The 20133-nt window shown below is 49.0% G+C and overlaps 1 protein-coding gene across 1 annotated transcript in view; it reads left to right on the forward strand.

The window, feature by feature from the left end:
• exoc4 (exocyst complex component 4) overlaps window positions 1-20133 on the forward strand; it is a 165092-nt gene that overhangs the window by 97373 nt on the left and 47586 nt on the right. Inside the window, exon 12 of the mRNA XM_083757731.1 lies at window positions 11607-11709. Within this exon, the coding sequence (XP_083613857.1) occupies window positions 11607-11709 (103 nt within the window). The remainder of the gene's footprint in view (window positions 1-11606; window positions 11710-20133) is intronic.

Below are 20133 nucleotides of genomic sequence, written 5' to 3' on the forward strand. Positions count from 1 at the left end.
ACATATAGTATATACATAACAAGTTGAACCTAATGGTTTCGAGACACCCAGGCAAGTGGTCGGATGGTTTGCCCTTAGCGCCTCTCAGTGCAGCTTTCTCCCAAGCTGTGCACTGCCCCCAAAGAGCTCCACCAATTACATGAGTAGATTTATTTTAAGTTTTTCTATCCCCGCTTTGCTCCCCTTTCTGTTGTGGTGTGACGTCCATTCCTATTTGTCTTTTGTGTCGCAGTCCCTTCTCCCTGCTGTCCCATACTGGTTGCTTCATTAGGGAGCCATGCGCACGTCTCTTCTCACACACGTGGAGTTGCCAGCCACTTGTTTTCACCTGACCGTGAAGAGTTTCACCAGATTGACGTAAAGCATGTGGAGGAACACGCTATTCCTCGCAACCACCGCGGAACAGACATGCAGGAAAATAGCTGATCTACAAGGTCACTGCACATGACTTGGCAGCACTCATGCGCTGTGAGCAGTGATGATCGGCATCTGTTTTAGCTTATTTTGCAAGGTATAAAATAGGCGGTCAATCGATGCATTTAATTATGCAATCTTTAAAATATATAGAAAATGTGTTTCCCAACACATTAAAGCTAGCCTGGTTAATAAACCAGACTAATATCGCACGGATCCGCGGGATATTAGTCTGGGGAGGCTCAGCTTGGATTTCATTTCCAGGGAAACATTTTCTCTTTGACGCAATTGGTCAGAGCTACTGTCAGTCAAAGGTCTCAAGCATTGAACCTCACTGTACCAAAGCCCGCCCATATTGCATACCGTGTCCCTATTGGGCGCACACGTTCTCGTGTGTAGAAAATGGGCGTACAATTGAGCCTCTCCAGACCGAAATCCGCCGGTAGGCAATTTTTTTTTGCCAACGGCTGATTCGGTCTGGTTTATTAACCAGGCTACATTAAAGCAGCAGTGACTACAACACTGTGTCTGTGTTATTTCACTAGGCCCTTGCTGACTGTAATAAAGCGCCCCACACACCCCCATGTAAACAGCACCTGCAGGAGGCCACTTAAGATGTGTGTCTGCTTTATGAAAACCACTTCTTTAATAACGCAAATGATGAATAACACTTGCTGCACTCACATTTAGACGGCACCACCTGCCCGGCACAGGGAATTGTCTTGATTGTGTGTTTGTTATACAGGTGGTTGGTGATGGAGGGAGGGAGGGGGAGAGAGAGGGGCCTTGATCACTTCTAATTGAGCAATTGGCATCTGTCATTAAAGAACCACCCAGAGGGCATAGTTCCTTACACGCCTTCAGCTGGGCTTTGATGGAGTCCATTTGGAGGTGCGCACGCGTGCACACACACACACACACACACACACACACACACACACACACACACACACACACACACACTTCGTTCTCGTCGCCTCATTCGCCTTGTGTGCGACACACCTGGTCTCGCGACGTCTCGTCTTTGCATTGACTTTGTATGTAACCACGCCGCTCGATATCAACATGTTTGGACAGCAATTCTATCAATGCCATTTTTAACACATATTGGTATTTTTAAACATAACAAGCCTAAAGCTGCGAAACTACCTGATCTATAAGCTTATGGTGTGTCCAGGTAGAGCTTATTACTGTATGTAGATCTGCGTATTTTTGTTGTATGACACGCAACTAAATATAAATCATTTTTAAGTCTAATTTCAAACCCTAAACCTAACCTCTATCTAATCCTGATCATAACCTCTGTCTAATCCTAAACCTGATCCTCACAAGTATAGTAATTAAAACACGCACACGCACACACACACACACACACACACTCACACTCACACACACACACACACACTGACTGACCTGTGTACAGTTCAGTCTCCTGCTTCTCTACCATTGTACAATTGGCACAAAAGCGGTGATTTGGGGCCCTCTAGGAGCCCATTATGTGTCTGTGATGTAGAGACCTCCATTGGCTCAATGTAGCGTTTACCTTCCCCTCCCTTCATTCACTGCAATAATAGGCTCTTATAGGGATATAACCGGCTTGGCCTATGTGGTAGGGGGGCGTGTGTGTGTGTGTGTGTGTGTGTGTGTGTGTGTGTGTGTGTGTGTGTGTGTGTGTGTGTGTGTGTGTGTGTGTGTGTGTGTGTGTGTGTGTGTGTGTGTGTGTGTGTGTGTGTGTGTGTGTGTGTGTGTGTGTGTGTGTGTGTGTGTGTGTGTGTGTGTGTGTGTGTGTGTGTGTGTGTGTGTGTGTGTGTGTGTGTGCGCGCGACGTTGAGTATTTTCCTGGTTGTCACAGGAGGAAGGCATGGTTTATGGGTATAAAATATGTATAGGGTGAGGCTTCCAATTTGGCAAAGATTCAGATTGGTCTCAGGCATTTAGTGGTGTAAGGGTTAGATGTACAGTATATACAGTACCTGAATCATACTTAGTTATTTAATATAATAGTTAAATATTAATGATAACGTGTCTCATCCTCATTCCATTTAGTCTTTGTCAGTGTGTTTCATTCATAAGCTTTGCCATTTTGGGGCGTAGGTAGGTAGGCAGGTAGGTAGGTAGGTAGGTAGGTACGTACAGTAGGTAGGTAGGTACAGTAGGTAGGTACAGTAGGTTGGTAGGTAGGTAGGTAGGTAGGTTGATAGGTAGGTAGGTTGATAGATAGGTAGGTAGGTAGGTTGATAGGTAGGTAGGTAGGTGGGTGGCTGGGTAGGTAGGTAGGTAGGTAGGTAGGTTTGTAGGTAGGTAGGTCGGTCGGTCGGTAGGTAGGTTGGTTTATAGGGTGGTGATTTGTCTTGGCTCTGGTGGTGCTGGTGTCAGCAGCGTGAGCTCAAACAAAGCCATCTCATTTCCTGTTTGTCTGCAGGAAGCAGCCGCAGACAAACAGACCCTGTTCATCAATCTCCCGCCTTTTTAATTGGTTCACCCTGACAGAAACACGCACACACACACACACACACACACACACACGATTGCATTACTAATACTTTCTGCAGGTCCCTGGCGTATTTCCTCTACGGTAAATAGAACGGCACGTTCACCACAGATATTGTTTGTTTGAAACATATCATATATGTCTGAATATGCTTTTAAATCGAGTGTGTTCACTTCACATTCGTTCTGTGCATTCACAACTGTATTTCAGCCTTAGGCTATGTCGCATAAATCAATCATTTAAAGAGACTCAAGACTCTGCTCAGACTCGTGGTCAAAGACTCTAGACTTGACTCGAGATCTGAGACTCGTGGGTATCTCTGACACACAGACACACACACGCACAGGGTATCTTCACACTCAAAAAACAATCTATATTTCTCGATCTATCTGTGTTCCCTCATACACGCATACACACCTACTCATGGCACGCACACACACAAAGTGTGGAACTTCAGATGGTATCCCAGCCAGTGGAATCTTAATGCTTTCTCACAGCCCATTTTTCATGGAAGCCTCTCATCACACTGTTGAGGTGAAGGTGTGAGTATTAATAGTGCAGGGGAGCTGTCACACTGCCATCCAGTGGCAATGGTGAGAACTGCTCTGGAATTTGTGTCGATACTGCTAGCTGAACATTTTTGACAATGCATTGTACAACGTCACCTTACAGTAGCTGACGGAGAGATGGAGCAGGGACCCCCCTAGTGAAAAATGTGTGTGTGTGTGTGTGTGTGTGTGTGTGTGTGTGTGTGTGTGTGGGGGGGGGGGGGGGGGGGGGTAGACTGGGTTTTTGCTGGGTTCCCAGCAAAAGTGAGGACACATTGTGAGCTTGTAGATCTGCTATTTGTCCACTGTTTTTGTGAACCTTTGCTTGTCACAGTGGTCCTCAACCTATTCTGGATCAAGGATCACTTGAACATGTGTTTTCTGTTTAAGCTGGACATAACAAAATACTTTTCTTTTTAACCCTAAAAAAACGTATAATTTACCCTACCTTTAATCTAATCTAAACAAGATATTCTCTAATGGCAGTCCCTGGCACCACATCTTTTGAGAATGACACAATGACACAAGCAGAGAGGTTTTGTGCATGGATAATAATAATTGAGAATGCTGCAAATTGTATTATGATTTGAAGTCATTGTTTGTTAGTTTGCATTTATTTTGTAATAATGCTGACCTGTGACTAAGTACATTTTACAATGGCTGTGGAAATCACTAAGTATTCATATTCTCACAGAGATGTCGATAATGAGTTGGAAAAAAAGTTGCTGTTGAGATTTTTTGTATTTGGAATAAAAGCTAATGTTGGATATAACATAAAATCTCATCAAATGTTCCCGGCCAATAAATTCCTTTAATGACTTTCAAATCTTGCCACGGAGATGGTCACATAAAAATCAGCGCTCACAGCATCTGGTCTGCTGGATCTACACGACCGATGGCAGGTTTTTGATTAGATTTTTGACGGTCCTAGACCACAAATGACGATGTCTGACTGATATTTTGTCAGATCTGCTACTGGAGTCTCTGCATGGACTCTGATTCAGCTCTCTGCCTCTCTCTCTCTCTCTCTCTCTCTCTCTGTAGTCAAATTGCATTACCCCAACTCTCTGCTCATTCGCTCACTCCAGCATATCCCGGAAATAGTTTGGTCCCAGTTGGTAATTTACTTTTTGGAGGAGCCGAAGCTCGGGCTCTCCAAGCCGCCTGGAGTGTCAAAAAGTACATTGAATATGGGGCACGGTGGCACAGCTGGTAGTGCTGTCGCCTCACAGCTAGAAGGTCCTGGGTTCGATTCCCGCTCGGGGCGCTGTGGGTGCTGGCGGTGTGTTTCCTCCTCCGCGTCATCAGTGCCCGTACCCGAAGGCGGGGTTGGCGAAAGGGCCTTTCTGTGTGGAGTTTGCATGTTCTCCCCATGTCCCCTAGGGTAGGTACCCTCACAAAAACATGCAGTAATCCTGGTCTCTAAACTACCTCCCCCTGGCCAGCCGGGGCGCCTGATGGAGGGGAAAGGAACTGGTTGGAATAACGTGTTCCTTCCACGCGCTACGTCCAACCAGGGAAACTCCCCCCTGTCAGGTGTAAAGGAGCAACTTGGACACTCAAGCATGAAGGAAGCATTACTTAAGTCCGTTGCTCTCCCCAGGTTGGCTGAGGGTGTGTAGAGCCCAGGATCACAGTAGATGATTGACACAGGGGTGAAAAATGGGTTACAAAATCGTGGGATAAAAAATATATAAAAAAAAAAAAAACGTACATTGAATGAAGGCTTCAGCCTGTTCTCGTTGTCTGATGGGGGACTGCACATTAGTCCACGACTAGCCCGGTTAAGACTCAGCTCGTGGACGGTTAAGACTCAGCCAGCCCGTGGACGGTTAAGACTCAGCCCGTGTCGTCCGGGTGCGGTTATGGTTAGGGTTTGGGTCGGTTGCACCAGTGCCACGCTACCGTCTGATGATCAAGCAGGTTATCAGGGCATTCATTTATGAAAAAAAAGGTTACAATATGGCGACAAGAGGTTTCTGCTTGACAGCAACAGTACTATTCCTGTAGTAGCAGAGACACACACAGGACCACAGTGTTTACTATTATCCAGCTCCAGGCCCTGGACTCCGACATCTGTTTTCCTAATGACAGTTAATTAGACACTGTGGAGAGCAATCAGCCACAGTCACTGCTACCAACGTGGGCTGATGTGTCTCACTGGATGGCTTCTGGAGATGAGTAAGAGACGCAGCTGGGCAAGGCAGGCGCTTTTATTCCTATACCATATTATATTTTAAAGGGTGCACTCTGGTCGGTCTAGTGCTTTCACCACACAGCTAGAAGGTCCTCCTGGGTTCCATTCCCGCTGGGGACACTGTGGGTGCTGGGGGCGTGTTCTCTCCTCTGCGTCATCAGTTCTGGGGACGCTGTGGGTGCTGGGGGAGTGTTCTCTCCTCCGCGTCATCAGTTCCCATAGGGCACTGATGGTGGGTGGGGTTGGTGAAAGGGCCTTTCTGTGTGGAGTTTGCATGTTCTCCCCGTGTCCCTATAGGTGGGGTTGGTGAAAGGGCCTTTCTGTGTGGAGTTTGCATGTTCTCCCCGTGTCCCTATAGGGTGGGGTTGGTGAAAGGGCCTTTCTGTGTGGAGTTTGCATGTTCTCCCCGTGTCCCTATAGGGTGGGGTTGGTGAAAGGGCCTTTCTGTGTGGAGTTTGCATGTTCTCCCCGTGTCCCTATAGGGTGGGGTTGGTGAAAGGGCCTTTCTGTGTGGAGTTTGCATGTTCTCCCCGTGTCCCTATAGGGTGGGGTTGGTGAAAGGGCCTTTCTGTGTGGAGTTTGCATGTTCTCCCCGTGTCCCTATAGGGTGGGGTTGGTGAAAGGGCCTTTCTGTGTGGAGTTTGCATGTTCTCCCCGTGTCCCTATAGGGTGGGGTTGGTGAAAGGGCCTTTCTGTGTGGAGTTTGCATGTTCTCCCCGTGTCCCTATAGGGTGGGGTTGGTGAAAGGGCCTTTCTGTGTGGAGTTTGCATGTTCAGAAACGGGTCTCATGGTCGCAGCTTACATATTTCCTGTAGGCGGACTCGACATAGCTGCGGGGTTTAAACCCTCACCAGGCACACCTCTTCTACTACAGTGAAGGGTAGAGTGACTGATGTTAGTCTGCCTCAAACGTTACTCTTTTACCTGCTTTTTACTAACACTAACATTACAAAGATGCCCAGAACATCGAGATGAACCTGTGTAGTTTATGGCTGCTCCAACAGTAGTGGCAACATAAAAATGTCAAAATATCCACCGCGGTGGCTGAGACCAGAGCCATAGAGTAATGGTTGAGACAAAGCAGTGAAATGTCCTGAAAGATACATAACGTCAGTCTTACCCAATACCCAATCTTTCCGTTTTATGAACAATTTACAATTTACAATTTAGGCATTTAGCAGATGCTCTTAATCCAGAGCGACTTACATTAACTCCTTCAGCGTCACCTGGTGGTCACCAGTTTAGGCTCTGAGTGCCAATTCTCCCATTATAAAAAAGAGAGGGCGTTTTTAAAAAATTGTAAAAAAAAAAAAAAAAAAATGTAAAAAAAAAAAAGAAATTGTAAAAAAAAAAAAAAATTACGTCTTGTCGTCTTTGGCACTCATTGCAAAGACGTCTCGGTTACGGGATTACGTCCCTGGCACTTAAAAAGCATGGGAATACATCACAAAAAAGCATTTATCATGAAACATGCGTAAGCTAAGAAAGTAACAGTGGAATATCTATATTATGAGACTATACATATAAACTATATATCTATACTACTATGCTATACATATGTACTATGGCGTGCTATGACTATATACAATGCAATTATAGTGCTGTCTACATAACATGCTATAAGTCTGTATCAAAATTCTATCTAAGTCTACAGAAATGCTATCTAAGGGGGTAGGATAAGTGCTATGGGCCATGATGGAGTCTGAAAAGGTGGGTTTTCAGACTACGGCAGACTATGTCGGATGAACACAAGGCTGCCGTACTTTATACCTCATCATCACCAGGAGGCCGCTTTGTGCAAAACAAGTTTTTGCACAGTACACCTACAGATTTTGTCCAAACATCACGCAAATTGGTACACAGTCTCTCTAGAGCCATTCAACGAAACCGGTCTTTCAGATTTCTCACACTCCATCCTGATTGGTTAAGATTGGCTTCCACAGGAGTTCACAGGAGTGCGCAGTTTCAAACAAAATGCTGCAAATCATGAACACATCGTGTGATTTCCGTGAAATTGTGCACCCACATTCCCACTAGGCCGAGGACGAAATGCCACATGAATAATTTCAACTCAGCCTCAAGGTGGCGCTATAACTGACCGAAAAGTGTTTTTACCTCTAACTGCACGGATCTGTGGATAACTTTGTATGCCAACTCCCTAGAGGCCAAGGAAAAACCTTTGTCTGGAATTTTTCACATCTGCTCTTTATAGCGCCACCAGGAGGCCGACATATGTAAAACACATTTACTATTACTCTATTATTATTTTATCCAAATTTCACACAAATCGGTACACATGATCTCCATAGTCATGTGATCAAGACAGGTTTGTTTGATTTCTCATATTCCATCCTGATTGGCCACAATTGGCTCCTACAGTTTTCAGGAGTAGCCCACTTTGTACAAATCGCCACAACTCCTCAACGCAGCGTCCGATTGCGATGAAACTGTGCACGCATATTCCCACTAGGCTGAGGAAGAATCCTGGTGGAGACCTGTGCCCAGAAGGGCACAGGCAGCTAGTTAATAATGAATTTATTAGTGAATTAAAAACGCACGTGAATTAATATCTCACAACGGGTAAGGGCTAGTACTTTAAATGCTGGTATGAGATATATATTTTTTTAAATAAATAAGAGTGCCAGTTTTCTGGGTTTTTGTTCCAGTTATGAGGTTCATAAAACTAAATCCTGCTTATCCCCATGATTATTTATGTATTTATAAGGGTCGGAAAGCAGACCTTTCCCAGATGACCTCAGAGTTCTGGATGGTTTCAGATATCGTACAAGATCAAAAATATATAGCATATAGCATTTGGTTCCATTTGTACACTCGGGAGCATCGACCGCTCTCAGACTGTTGTCTCGTTATGTGGTGACTAAATGAAGGTGGGATGTTGATAAAGCCCTGGTGAAGACACGCACAACCACCCACCTAAACACACACACACACACACATACACCCCCCCCCCAAACACACACACGCACATGCAGTGTCAGAGGTCAGAGCAGCAGTTGGCATCAGTGGTAATCAGGCAATTAGGCGGCGAGATCGTTATGACGTGCGTGTGTGCGTGTGTGCGCGCGCCCACACCGGTGATAAGCAGGTTATTAATGAAGATCTCACAGACAGGGGCGTGGGTTCCATGCTGGTTCCTGTGTCGTGCCATTTGGTCTCCTTTTGTTCTCCTCCTCTTGTGTCACACGATCATCTGGTGTCACAATCGCCTACACGCACAATTATTAGAGATTTGAAATGCTCACAAATTGCACAATTATTTGAGATAATTGTCGTTGAAAATGATGGTACAGTAGATGCATGCATGTGTGCGTTCGTGCGTGTGTTGGGTGATGGAGGGGTGTTACATATGTTCTCTTTTCTCTATTATTTGTTCTCCCACCAGTCTGATATAATCTGTCTATATAAGCGACTATTGGTCAATAGAATAATTATTTTATTTGTTGCTGGTACCAGCCAGCTGCTGTAGGTCTGATGGAACTGTCAGCCAAAATGACATTTTAATTCACTGCCCAGTAGCTCAAAACAACATCTCTAGAGCCATGTATAAAGTCTTCAGTGCGTTTTAGTGCACAGCAGAGCTGTTGAGAGAGAGAGAGTGAGTTTGACAGCTCCCATACAATTCCATTGTAAATGAAGAATATTCACATATTGTCGCTGTCTGGGATTATTATCATATATCCTTATTTAAACTTTGTATGTATTTGGTTTCCCGTAAAAAGACAGGCACCGTGGCTGGTAATCCAGTCTGGCAGTGTGCCGCGGGTTCACACATTTAACAAGACACATTTAACAAGACAAACAATAGTAGATGTGCAAACTTGGAAAACTCTACAAGTAGTGCTTCAGGATACAGATCACGGGCAAGTGCTACACACACTACCACACACACACACACACACACACACACACTCAAACATCCTTGCCTCAGCTCCTAGCTAACTAATTGGGTACAGTTGCTGAAGTGTGTGCGTGCGTGTGTGCGACTGTGCGTGCTTGCTTGCGTTATTGTGTTTGTGCGTGCGTGCGCGCTACATGCACGGTCATTTCTGGGTAATCCATCAGCCAGTCACATGATCTATAGTTGCTGCCTGGTTGCATGTCTCCTAGCCCTATATGCGCATACACACACACACACACACACACACACACACACACACACTGATCTGATTGTATTTCTTTATATTCTCTGCTTCTTTCCTCCCGCTTGTCTATCTGTCTGTATCTGTGACCTTTGACCTCATGATATCCCCCCCACCCCCCTAAGCTCCTCCGTGTTGAAGAGTTTGATTTATTTGCACATTTACGCGCGCTAAGCGCTCGGGGAACACGCTTGGCTGGGGTGCATGATGTGGCGTGCAGCGTGTGTGTGTGTGTGTGTGTTGGAGGGCAGTGACCGGTGATGCCGTGATAAACGAGGTGCATTGGTCCTCCCTCCAGAACCATTAGTTATCCAGTCTGACCCTGTCTGACCAGGGCTTAACGGCCACAGCAGCAAAAGAAGAAAAAACATCCTCAGCCTTCATTTTTCCTCCTATGAGCGGGGAGTCCCTCAGGGCTCTGTGCTAGTGTGTTTTGTGTTGTCGCTCTATACATTAAATAGCGTTGCGGCAAAGTTGACGGTCGACGAGCGCGAACGTTTTCCCCTGATTACAGATGCTTGGGTTAAGTGGTTGAAGGCAGGGCAACAGATCATTGCTTTGTTCATATTTTACATGCTTGTGTTCATTTGTAAATTAACACCCTACTCTACTTGATCATACTACAGTGTCACAAAAACATCCAAAATACCAGAACTACAAGCTCAAAATGCTGCGCACTGAAAGACATTTTGGCTTGTACAGTATATGCTGTTATTGAATTTGAACTGCTAAATATGCCCCACCCCGCAACATTTAGTTGAGCAGGACTTTATGATGTCAGTCAGGATTGGAAAATTATGACTGTGTAACACAGTGCAGAAAGCTAGCGGATGTTGATGTTCTGTTTAACCGGAAATTACATCACAATCACATCACAATCACAATCACAATTCACTGTTAATTAGGGTGGCCATAAGGGGGTTAAGTAGTTGTTTTCAGTGGTTGCATGGACATTATGTCATGTCATGTTCTTTTCATGTATAACCATCAGAATACATGATTACATGCATTGCATGTCTAAATTCAATACTGATGTTTGTCAATGATCAGTCGGTGCATGAATGAGTGCGCACATGCACAACAAACGTGCACATTATTTTAAGGGTCCCAGTTTTAAAGGCAGAATTATGCTTAGTTGTTCATTGCACTGCATTGCAGCAGTGTTGGTCAAGACCTCGCTTTTATGTTATATTAACAGTTTCCGTGCTTTGAATGGATTACTCCAGGTTAATGTCGCTGCCATATCGGACATACGCGAGTTTTGTTTTATGTGTTTAATCCGCCGTAATGTAAACAAAAAAAAGAAAATTCTTCTTCGCCGCGGAGAAAGAGAGTAGGCGCATCTGTTGTGATAAAAAAACCGGAAATCGTCACATGCTGTGGGCTGCTAGGGCTTCTGGGAAATTGAGGCCAATGTAAACGAATGGGGTGCAACGCCTCATTGAGACCAGTCTTGTGTGCGTCTTCCGGGTGCACCAAGATGGTGGATGCTATACTCGGATCATAACAAACCAGGGGAGCTTTTTTTGCTGGATTTTCGCGGATTAAAAGCCCAAATAATTCAGCGTATGCTCTAAAGGTAATACAACAATCTCGGCAGTGAAGGGGGGTTGATTAAAAGTCCGATAAATCGTTTTCCGCAGTCAAACTGTTAAGTTTTTGTGTGTGTGTGTGTGTGTGTGTGTGTGTGTGTGTGTGTGTGTGTGTGTGTGTGTGTGTGTGTGTGTGTGTGTGTGTGTGTGTGTGTGTGTGTGTGTGTGTGTGTGTGTGTGTGTGTGTGTGTGTGTGTGCACAGGTTCATCCAGGAGATCGAGTCCAACATGGGACCGGGTCAGGCCAAGCAGTGCCAGCTCAGAACCTTCCTCACCTACTACATCAACGATCTCTTCCTCAACCAAGTAAGGCAGCAGTACGGTAGTACCATACCATCATAAAGCTACTACAGTACGCAGGTTCATTAACACATTCACCTCAATTGACGTAGATCTACACCATAGCCTTAGCGGTTGAGCGCCAATGCCGTCGTAATGCTACATACATTAGCATTGGGTTGCTAGGCAATGTAGTAAACAGAAAATATACCTTATGCAAGATGGCCGTGTCCACTCGTCGTTGTATAACATTTTTTCAAATGCCTTTATCGGATTCGTTTCCCAGCTGGTCAAAACAAGCTTTACTCCACGACCCACAGCTAAAGTAGTGATGATCGTGGTAACACTATGTCTTCTGAAAGCTAAAGTACACGCCACTACCTACGCTCTCGAGCTTTGTTTTGGTGTCTTATCCTTTTGACAGATGTGTGCAAATATCATGCAATGTGCATTTCTGTCCCTCAGTCCTAAACAACAATCAATTTGCGCATTGTAATAGTGCGTTCATCTGGGGAAAGGCTGTGAAAGTGCAGGTGTGCTGTACTGCTGCTGTAGATTGTATTGATCCACATACCAGAGAGCGTAGGCTAGAGTTGCTGGGAGCTTGACTGGTTGCTGGATGAGACTGTTGTGTGGGTGGTGCAAGGTTGTCTTTTGAGGTCTTAGATATCAGCAGACCTATGGCAAAACCCTTGGGAGACCGCAGGCAAACTGAACTAAGTATTTACGGTTTAAGTGGTTAAACTCATACTCATGAGTCTAGAGAGAGCTGCACTTTGTGATGAGATTCAGAGTGCACCTCTAATGAGGAGTAAACTGCATTTCTGGAGTGTCTGTTCAATAAATAACACTTCTAAGAGCATCAAGGTACTATTTGATTTGTTTTAAGAGGGAAGATAAACTTGATGGCCTCACCAAGAAGCTGTTTGATTAGTAGTCTGTTAGAAGAAGTCTGTTGTTTATCTCATTTAAAGTTTAAACTCACCTTAATCTGTTTCTTTATAATACTCCTCCGGTTCGACCAAGGACACTGTCAAATTGTGAAACCATAACTAAAATGTGAAACCAACTAGGTTGTGCTCATTTTGTCAAAATGAGCGTTTTGACAAAACCTAACTCTGGGTTACTTTAGTAACCTCAGTTTATCAAGCGAATCGAGCGAGAGAATCGCCCAAAGGGTGGCGCCATTTCCATGGTGCCAACACAGAATAAATCCATATACTCACGAAACAATACTGATTGGGTCGTGCAGCTGTCTGTCACGACTGTGGCTGCAAGCTCCGCCCAGAGCCTATAAAGCAGCACACAGCCGGAAAAGACGTCATTCCTATCAACCAGTCCTTTTTCTGTGCTCTTTCTAAGCAAGAAGGGTAGTAAGGGCGATTCTCTCGCTCGATTCGCTTGATAAACTGAGGTTACTAAAGTAACCCAGAGTTTATCTAAGCTCATCTCGCTCAAGAATCGCCTAAGGGTGTACATAAACCCCCCGTATCACTACCACCAGTTGAAAAGGAGGCCCGACCCGGGACCCCTCCCCCAGCAGTCCCCTGCCCGTGGGGAGAAGGAAAGGCAAGGAGGCTATCTGGACCACAGGCCCAGTAGACAAGAACCTACCTAAGGAGCTAGCCAGTGAAAACTGTCTAAGCACTCAGACGCGGGCTGATGGTTCCCCATCTCATATGCCCTAGGCTCTATCTCCTGAAGTGCGCGTGTGTGACCGTTGTTCCCAACTGTCCCATCACCTAGCGGCAGCTCCCAGAACGGCGTGAGCAATTCCAAGAGATGCCACGTCCAAGTTATAGTACGTGGCGAAAGTCGAAGGGGACGACGTACACACATCCTGAAGTGATGCTCCCTTCGCAAGAGCCCAGGATGCAGACATGCCTCTCGTAGAGTGAGCCCGCAAACCCTCCGGGGGTTGTGTACCACTCTCGGCATAGGTCAACTGTATGGCTTCCACAACCCATTGTGAAAGTCTCACCTTGGTTATGGGATTCCCCCTTCTCTGAGGGTCCCATGCGACAAACAACTGATTGCCCTTCCTAAAGGCAGCAGTCCTGTCTACATACAGTTTCAGCGCCCTGACCGGACAGAGACTGTTCAGCCTCTCGTCTTCCGCCGATGCGAAAGGGGGCGGGTGGAAAGCCGCCAAGTCTACCGGAGTACATCCGGAAGGAAAGTTCTTGGGCAGGAACGACAGGTTCGGCCTGAGCGAAACCCTGGTACCGTTCCCACTAAATCTCATGCAGCTTGGACTCACCGAGAGCGCGTGCATGTCACTAGATCGCTTCGCTGTAGTCAAGGCGACCAGCAGGGCAGTCTTAAGTGAGAGAAACTTCAAACCCACCGTGTCCAGCGGTTCGAAGGGGGCTCTCGACAGAGCGTGCAGTACCAAGGTCAGATCCCAGGAGGGAACTAAGGATCTAGATACCGGCCGAGCACGCTTGACACCCCTCATGAACTGTCGAATCAATAAGTTCTCACTTATTGGTCTGTTGTCCATACCCACATGGTAGGCCGATATGGCCGCCAGGTTGAGTTTCACTGAGGAGTTCCCCAAGTGTCTATCCAACAATTCTTGCAAGAAGGTTAGGATAAGAACCACCGAGGCCTGAAAAAGAACGGCCCGTTCCGGCCTCGCCGCACACCAGCGCACAAACACGTTCCAAGTCGTGTTGTACCGCTGTCTAGTCGAAGGGGCCCTGGCCCCCAAGATCGTCTCAATGACTCTAGGGGGCAAGCCTGTGGCTATTAGAGTCGACCCCTCACCGGGCACACCCAGAAGTCTAAGTCCTGTGGGCGCGGATGGAATATCTCGCGACCCGCCTGGGTAAGCAGATCCCTCCACAGAGGGAGCCGCCAAGGCTGGTCGTAGAGGAGGGGGAAAATGTCCTGTCTCCAGGACCCTCGGGCTGGAGCCACTAGTAGCACGTCCGAGCCCTGAACCCTCACCCTGGCTAAGGTGAAGGGAATCAGCTCTAGTGGAGGGAAGGCATAGAGTAGGCCCCGAGGCCACCGATGTGCCATCGTGTCCAGTCCCAAAGTTGGCGAGCCTTTCAGGGAGAAAAAGAGTGGACACTTCTTGTTCTCGTCTGTAGCGAACAGGTCTGCCACCGGAGTCCCGAACCTGTCCCAGATCTGTTCCACTACACCCGGGTGTAGGGACCAGTTGCCGTAACGGAGGGGACCTCTGGACAACAGGTCTGCACCCGCGTTCAGTAGTCCCGGGACGTGGCAGGCTGTCAGTGACAGAAGACGCCCGTCGCACCAAGTCAAAAGCCTGTATGCCAACGTGTGCAGGCGTAAGGACCTCAGTCCACCCTGCCTGTTGATGTAGCACATCGTTGTCGTGTTGTCGGTACGGACGAGGACATGACAACCCCGTATGAGCGGCTCGAACGCTTGCAGCGCGAGGAAGACCGCTAGGAGTTCCAGATAATTGATGTGGGCGGACCTCAAGGTTCCATCCCATATCCCTCTGGCCGACCTGCCTTCGTGGGTGGCCCCCCACCCACTCAGGCTCGCGTCCGTAGTGACGACCTTCCTGGCCAACGGTAAACCAAGGGGGACTCCCTCCTTCAGGGTCCGTCTGTCCGACCACCACCTCAGGGCGAGCGTGCATTCCCCGGGGATTGTCACTCGCCGCGAGAGGAATCTGGTGGGCACCCGTAGAGACCTCAACCAGCGCTGAAAGGGTCTCATGTGGAGTCTGCCCAACCGCACCAGGGAGATGGCCGACGCCATCAGTCCCGCCATACGTAGGCAGATTCTGAGTGGCAGTCTGTGTCCTCTCTGGAACAGGGCCACGCACTTCAGGAAGGCGTCGATCCTCTCCGGGCTCAACCGAGCCGTGAAGGAGACTGAATCCAGTGCTATGCCTATGAAGTTGATCGACTGGGCGGGCACCATAACACTCTTCTCGTGATTTATGGTGAACCCTAGGGAGGACATATGGGACACCACCCGAGTGGTGTTCCATAGTGCCTCCTGTGGCGAGCCTGCGCTCAGAAGCCAGTCGTCGATGTAGCTTGCTACACGTAGACCTCGTCGCCGCAGAGGGGCCAGAGCCGTCTCGGTGCATTTGACGAACACCCTGGGGCTCAGGGACATCCCGAAGGGGAGAACCGTGTATTCGTACACCTTCCCCTTGAAACCAAACCTCAGGAACTTCCTGTGAGGTGGGTAGATAGGGATGTGAAAGTAGGCGTCTTTCAGGTCTATAGATGTGAACCAGTCGTTCATGCGTATAGAGCGCACAAGAGACTTGGCTGTCAGCATCTTGAAGCGGAAGGACTTGAGGTACCGATTGAGAGCTCGTAGGTCCATGATTGGACGCAGCCCCCCCCCCTTCTTCTTGACCAGGAAGTAGCGTGAGTAAAACCCGCTGCGACTCTGGCTCAGGGGTACCTCTCTGACAGCCTTCTTCTCCAGCAGAGAGTTGATCTCCTGCTGGAGAACCTGACCCGCTTCGCCGCGTGCATCGGAGTAGAGGATTTCTCCGAATGCAGGGGGTCTCATAGCGAACTGGAGCCTGTAACCTCTCGCTATGGTGCGGAGAACCCAAGGAGACGCTCCGCACAGTTCCCACTGTGTCAGGCGACGCGCAAGGGGGTTCTCCATCGCCAGGGGAGCGCGTCGTCGCGCAGGGCTGGCGCCTCCTGGTGGACCAGAGAAAATTTCGGCATGACCCGTCCTGCCAGTGGCGTTTAGGCCCGCCACAAGGCCAAGGTCCCGCCCCACTGTGTCGGAGAGCCCGGGGGCTACTCCTGGCAGTGGGTTCATGTCCCCCCGATGTTGTTGTCGTTGTTTGTTTTAATGGCGTGAAGGCCTTCATTACAGGAAATAAAACAGGTACAACATTGGAAACAACAACATGTCGATGATCGGCCGCACCCGTGGTGATGCTCCGCATCGTGAGCCCCCGCCTCTTCCTGGGCGGTCTGAGTGTGAGAAGAATACTCAAATCCAGGCTCAGGGGGGGGAGGGGAGACGTCTGGTCTCGTCTCCCCTGGGACGGGGACGGCGTCATTTGCTCTGTGGCTCCCCACGGCCTCTGCCCTGGCCTCGTCTGGGGCCATGGGGCGGGCGGCCGTGGCCACGCCCAGCCGGGCGTCTGTCACGGTTGGGGGTGCCGGCCGAGGCACCGGACGGTGCCAGCTGGCCTCCTGCCCTCTCCTGGTGGGGCTTGGAGCCAGAGCGGCCACCCCTACCACCGCTGGTGTGTCGGGGTTGGCGTGCGGAGGGAGCTCTTGGAGGAGCTCGCTGTCCGTCGTCCACCTTGAAAAGCAGCCTATCTAGAAAGCTAAGCATGCTAGGGTGGCATCGGCCATCCAACGAGGTTGCTACTCCCGACCTCGAAAAAGTTAGCTAAATAGCTAAACAACCCTAGCTTCACAATGTACATACCTGTAATGTTGAGGGAAGCAGTCGGTAGTCGAGGGTCGCTGGGGAACCACGTCGAGTGAGACTCGTGCCTTCGGCCGCTGCGTGAAGTAGTAGCAGCGGTAGTTGTCGGTGGAGGCCTAGGACTGCATCCGACATCTCGTTGTCGCAACCACCCGGCTCGGGGGAGCCTCGTTGGTGGGCCGACGAGATCCCGCTGGAGGGAGAGCAGCACCCAGAGCCAGCCGGTGAGGCCTGGCTGATGTCTCGGGTCTGGCTCCACAGGCCTGTTTACCAGTGTGGTGAAGAGCGTGTGGAGCTTGTTGCTGGCGGTCCGAGCCGCCTTCCTGGCAGGGGAGGAGCCCAGGAAGGACTCGTCATGGTGTCTCTGAGACGCGTCAAGGTTGAGGGGTCTGGAGAGAGAGGACGAGGTGGTGGGCCTAGGCCTCGAAGTTTGGGGCTGGTCGGGACAGCCGGGCTCGGAGGTGTCGACCAGGGACCTGTCTTGGTGACTCTCGACGCGTGAGATGCGTCAGCTTTTCTCCCCGTCCGCGAAGCAGAAGCAGCAGGGGTAGAGACCAGAGGTCTCGAGAGCCTGGCGAGCAGGCAAACCATGCAGCGAGAGTGACTGTCCTCAGGGGACAGCAGGTTGCTGCAGTTGCATGAGAAATTCCCGGTGGCGTTCCTCCTCGGGAACCCGGGAGGGCTGTTGTCACCGCTGCTGAAGGTCCTCCTGGGTCTGGTTGTGCTGTGTAGCGTCACCGCCAGTAGCCATGTTGCCTAGTGTAGTTTTCCAACTGTCCACTGAGGTGTAATAAGGCTAGAAAACTAACCAGGGTCTTCCGACACAGGGAAGAGTCTTGTAGGTCAAGCACAGTTGTAGCTTAAAGAAGGAACCAGCAGTTCAAGACATTGTAGAAGCACTTCTCCTTTAAGTTATAATATAAAAATTATAAAAAAGGAAAAGTGGTGGTGGAGTAGAAGAGTAGGACTCGTGGTGCTCCACTGAAAATCAGCTGTCTAAACAGAGACGACCACGTTGTGAAACTGTGGTGGCCAGAGAAGCTGTTTAGTTGCGTGAAAGAAAAGGCGCCGGACTACGGGAAGGCCGCAAAGCCTGGGGCTCGCGTAGCGCGGCCGTCGGGCTGGTGCTGTTTAGGTCTGACGACACAGAGCGATGCGGCGGTTCGTCGGGTAGTGCGGGTTGCGTAGAGCAGGCCTGTGGCCTTCGATAGCAAAAACAACCGTGCCAAAGAGAAGCTAGAGAAGCTGTAGTTAACGCCTGACGGCTGGAAACTAGCTAGTGTCTAGCGGAGCTAAAAGGCTATAGCTGCATTAGCGGGAGCTAGCTAACCTAGGAAGGCTAGCGAAGCTGCGGCTGGATAGCAAGCTAGCGTCGTAACCCGGCTACGGTGGTTGCTTGTTGTTGGTGGCGCTAAAATCAACGCCTAGCGGCCGAGGATTAGCTAGAAACACCGGTAGCAAGCGAAACAGCGTTGCAGCTTGCTGCTTATGCGGGTTGTCTGTTGCCCGGGTTCTGTTGCAGTTGCGACTGAAACATACCCACTGAGGGTCCTCCTGGGTCTGGTTGTGTTGTGTAGCGTCACCGCCAGTAGCCATGTTGCCTAGTTTAGTTTTCCAACTGTCCACTGAGGTGTAGTAAAGGCTAGAAAACTAACCAGGGTCTTCCGACACACGGAGAGAGTTTTGTAGGCCAAGCGCAGTGTTCTCCAGAAGTCTGGAGAAAAAGTAGCTAGAATCCGCTAGATCCGCTAGAAGTAGCTAGAAGTCGCTAGAATACAGCTACAAAGTGGCTAGGTGTAGCCAGATGACGTTAGAAGTCACTATAAACAGCTACAGAAACACACACCAAGAGCCAGGGGCAGTCAACAGTAGCTAGAAGCAACAGGAGTAGCTGATAGCAGCTAGAGGAGGCTAGAAGTAGCCAGAGGGCAGCTAGATAGTAGCTGGCTAGTAGCTAGGGCCTTTCGGCACGGAGCAACGTGCGTCGCCGATCTAGCGCTAGGCCTTGCGGCCGTGTGGGAGCCTGTGATAGCCGTGGAACGGGCTTCCGAGCCGACGGGGTCTTACGACACAACGTGGCGGGAAAGAACGTGGGTCAGCGCGGGCCGAGGGAGTCTGTGAAAACTGCGTTTTAGCTAGTAGGGTCCCTCAAGGTTTCCGACGATAGTGTAGAGAAAACAGGGGAGAAAACAGAGCTAACTGGGGTTGCAAAGCGGAGGTTTATCAACTCACCGTTAGCAGAGCAGTGCAGGTTGACTTCTGCGGGTCGCCGGGCTGAACTTCTTTCCGACGAGCGGCTGTGTCTTGTCTATCGTCGGCTGGCTCTTGTTCCACGGTCCAGGCAGGGCTTCGCGGCTAACGCGAGGTCTCCCGACACTGGTTAGGCTGAGCCACAGCTAAGCTAGCGTTTGTCAACAGCTAGGCTAAAGCTAAGCTAGTGTTAGCCAAGGCTAACGGGGCTATGTCCGAGAGGCTTCACAGCACTGACAGGAAAAAAGCCCCTTTTTTATTGTTTCTGAAACTTACTGCGTTTCGTTCTCGTGAGTGTAAGACCACCGGGTTTCCACCGCGAATTCCAGGGTACAAGTGAAGCACTCGTCCAGGGGGAATAAAAGTCTCAACGGAGTTATGGAAGTGGTAGTCTTAGAAAATCTGTGTTAGCGCAGAAAAAGGCAGGAATGACGTCTTTTCCGGCTGTGTGCTGCTTTATAGGCTCTGGGCGGAGCTTGCAGCCACAGTCGTGACAGACAGCTGCACGACCCAATCAGTATTGTTTCGTGAGTATATGGATTTATTCTGTGTTGGCACCATGGAAATGGCGCCACCCTTTGGGCGATTCTTGAGCGAGATGAGCTTAGATAAACCCCTATTACTGTACATCTTAATAACCTGGGGAGCCGCACTACTAAACTAGTAGATACAGTATATAGGGCTTAAGTGGTTAAGATGCACAACTAGGACCTGTTTTAACGAACAGAATTAAACATTTGATCAAATTAGACCCATCGCTTTCAGCTTAGTTCTCGAGGCTCTGTGTCTCTGTGT

The sequence above is a fragment of the Protomyctophum parallelum genome (assembly GCF_964188405.1).
Source record: "Protomyctophum parallelum genome assembly, chromosome: 22".
Classification (NCBI taxonomy): Eukaryota; Metazoa; Chordata; class Actinopteri; order Myctophiformes; family Myctophidae; genus Protomyctophum; species Protomyctophum parallelum.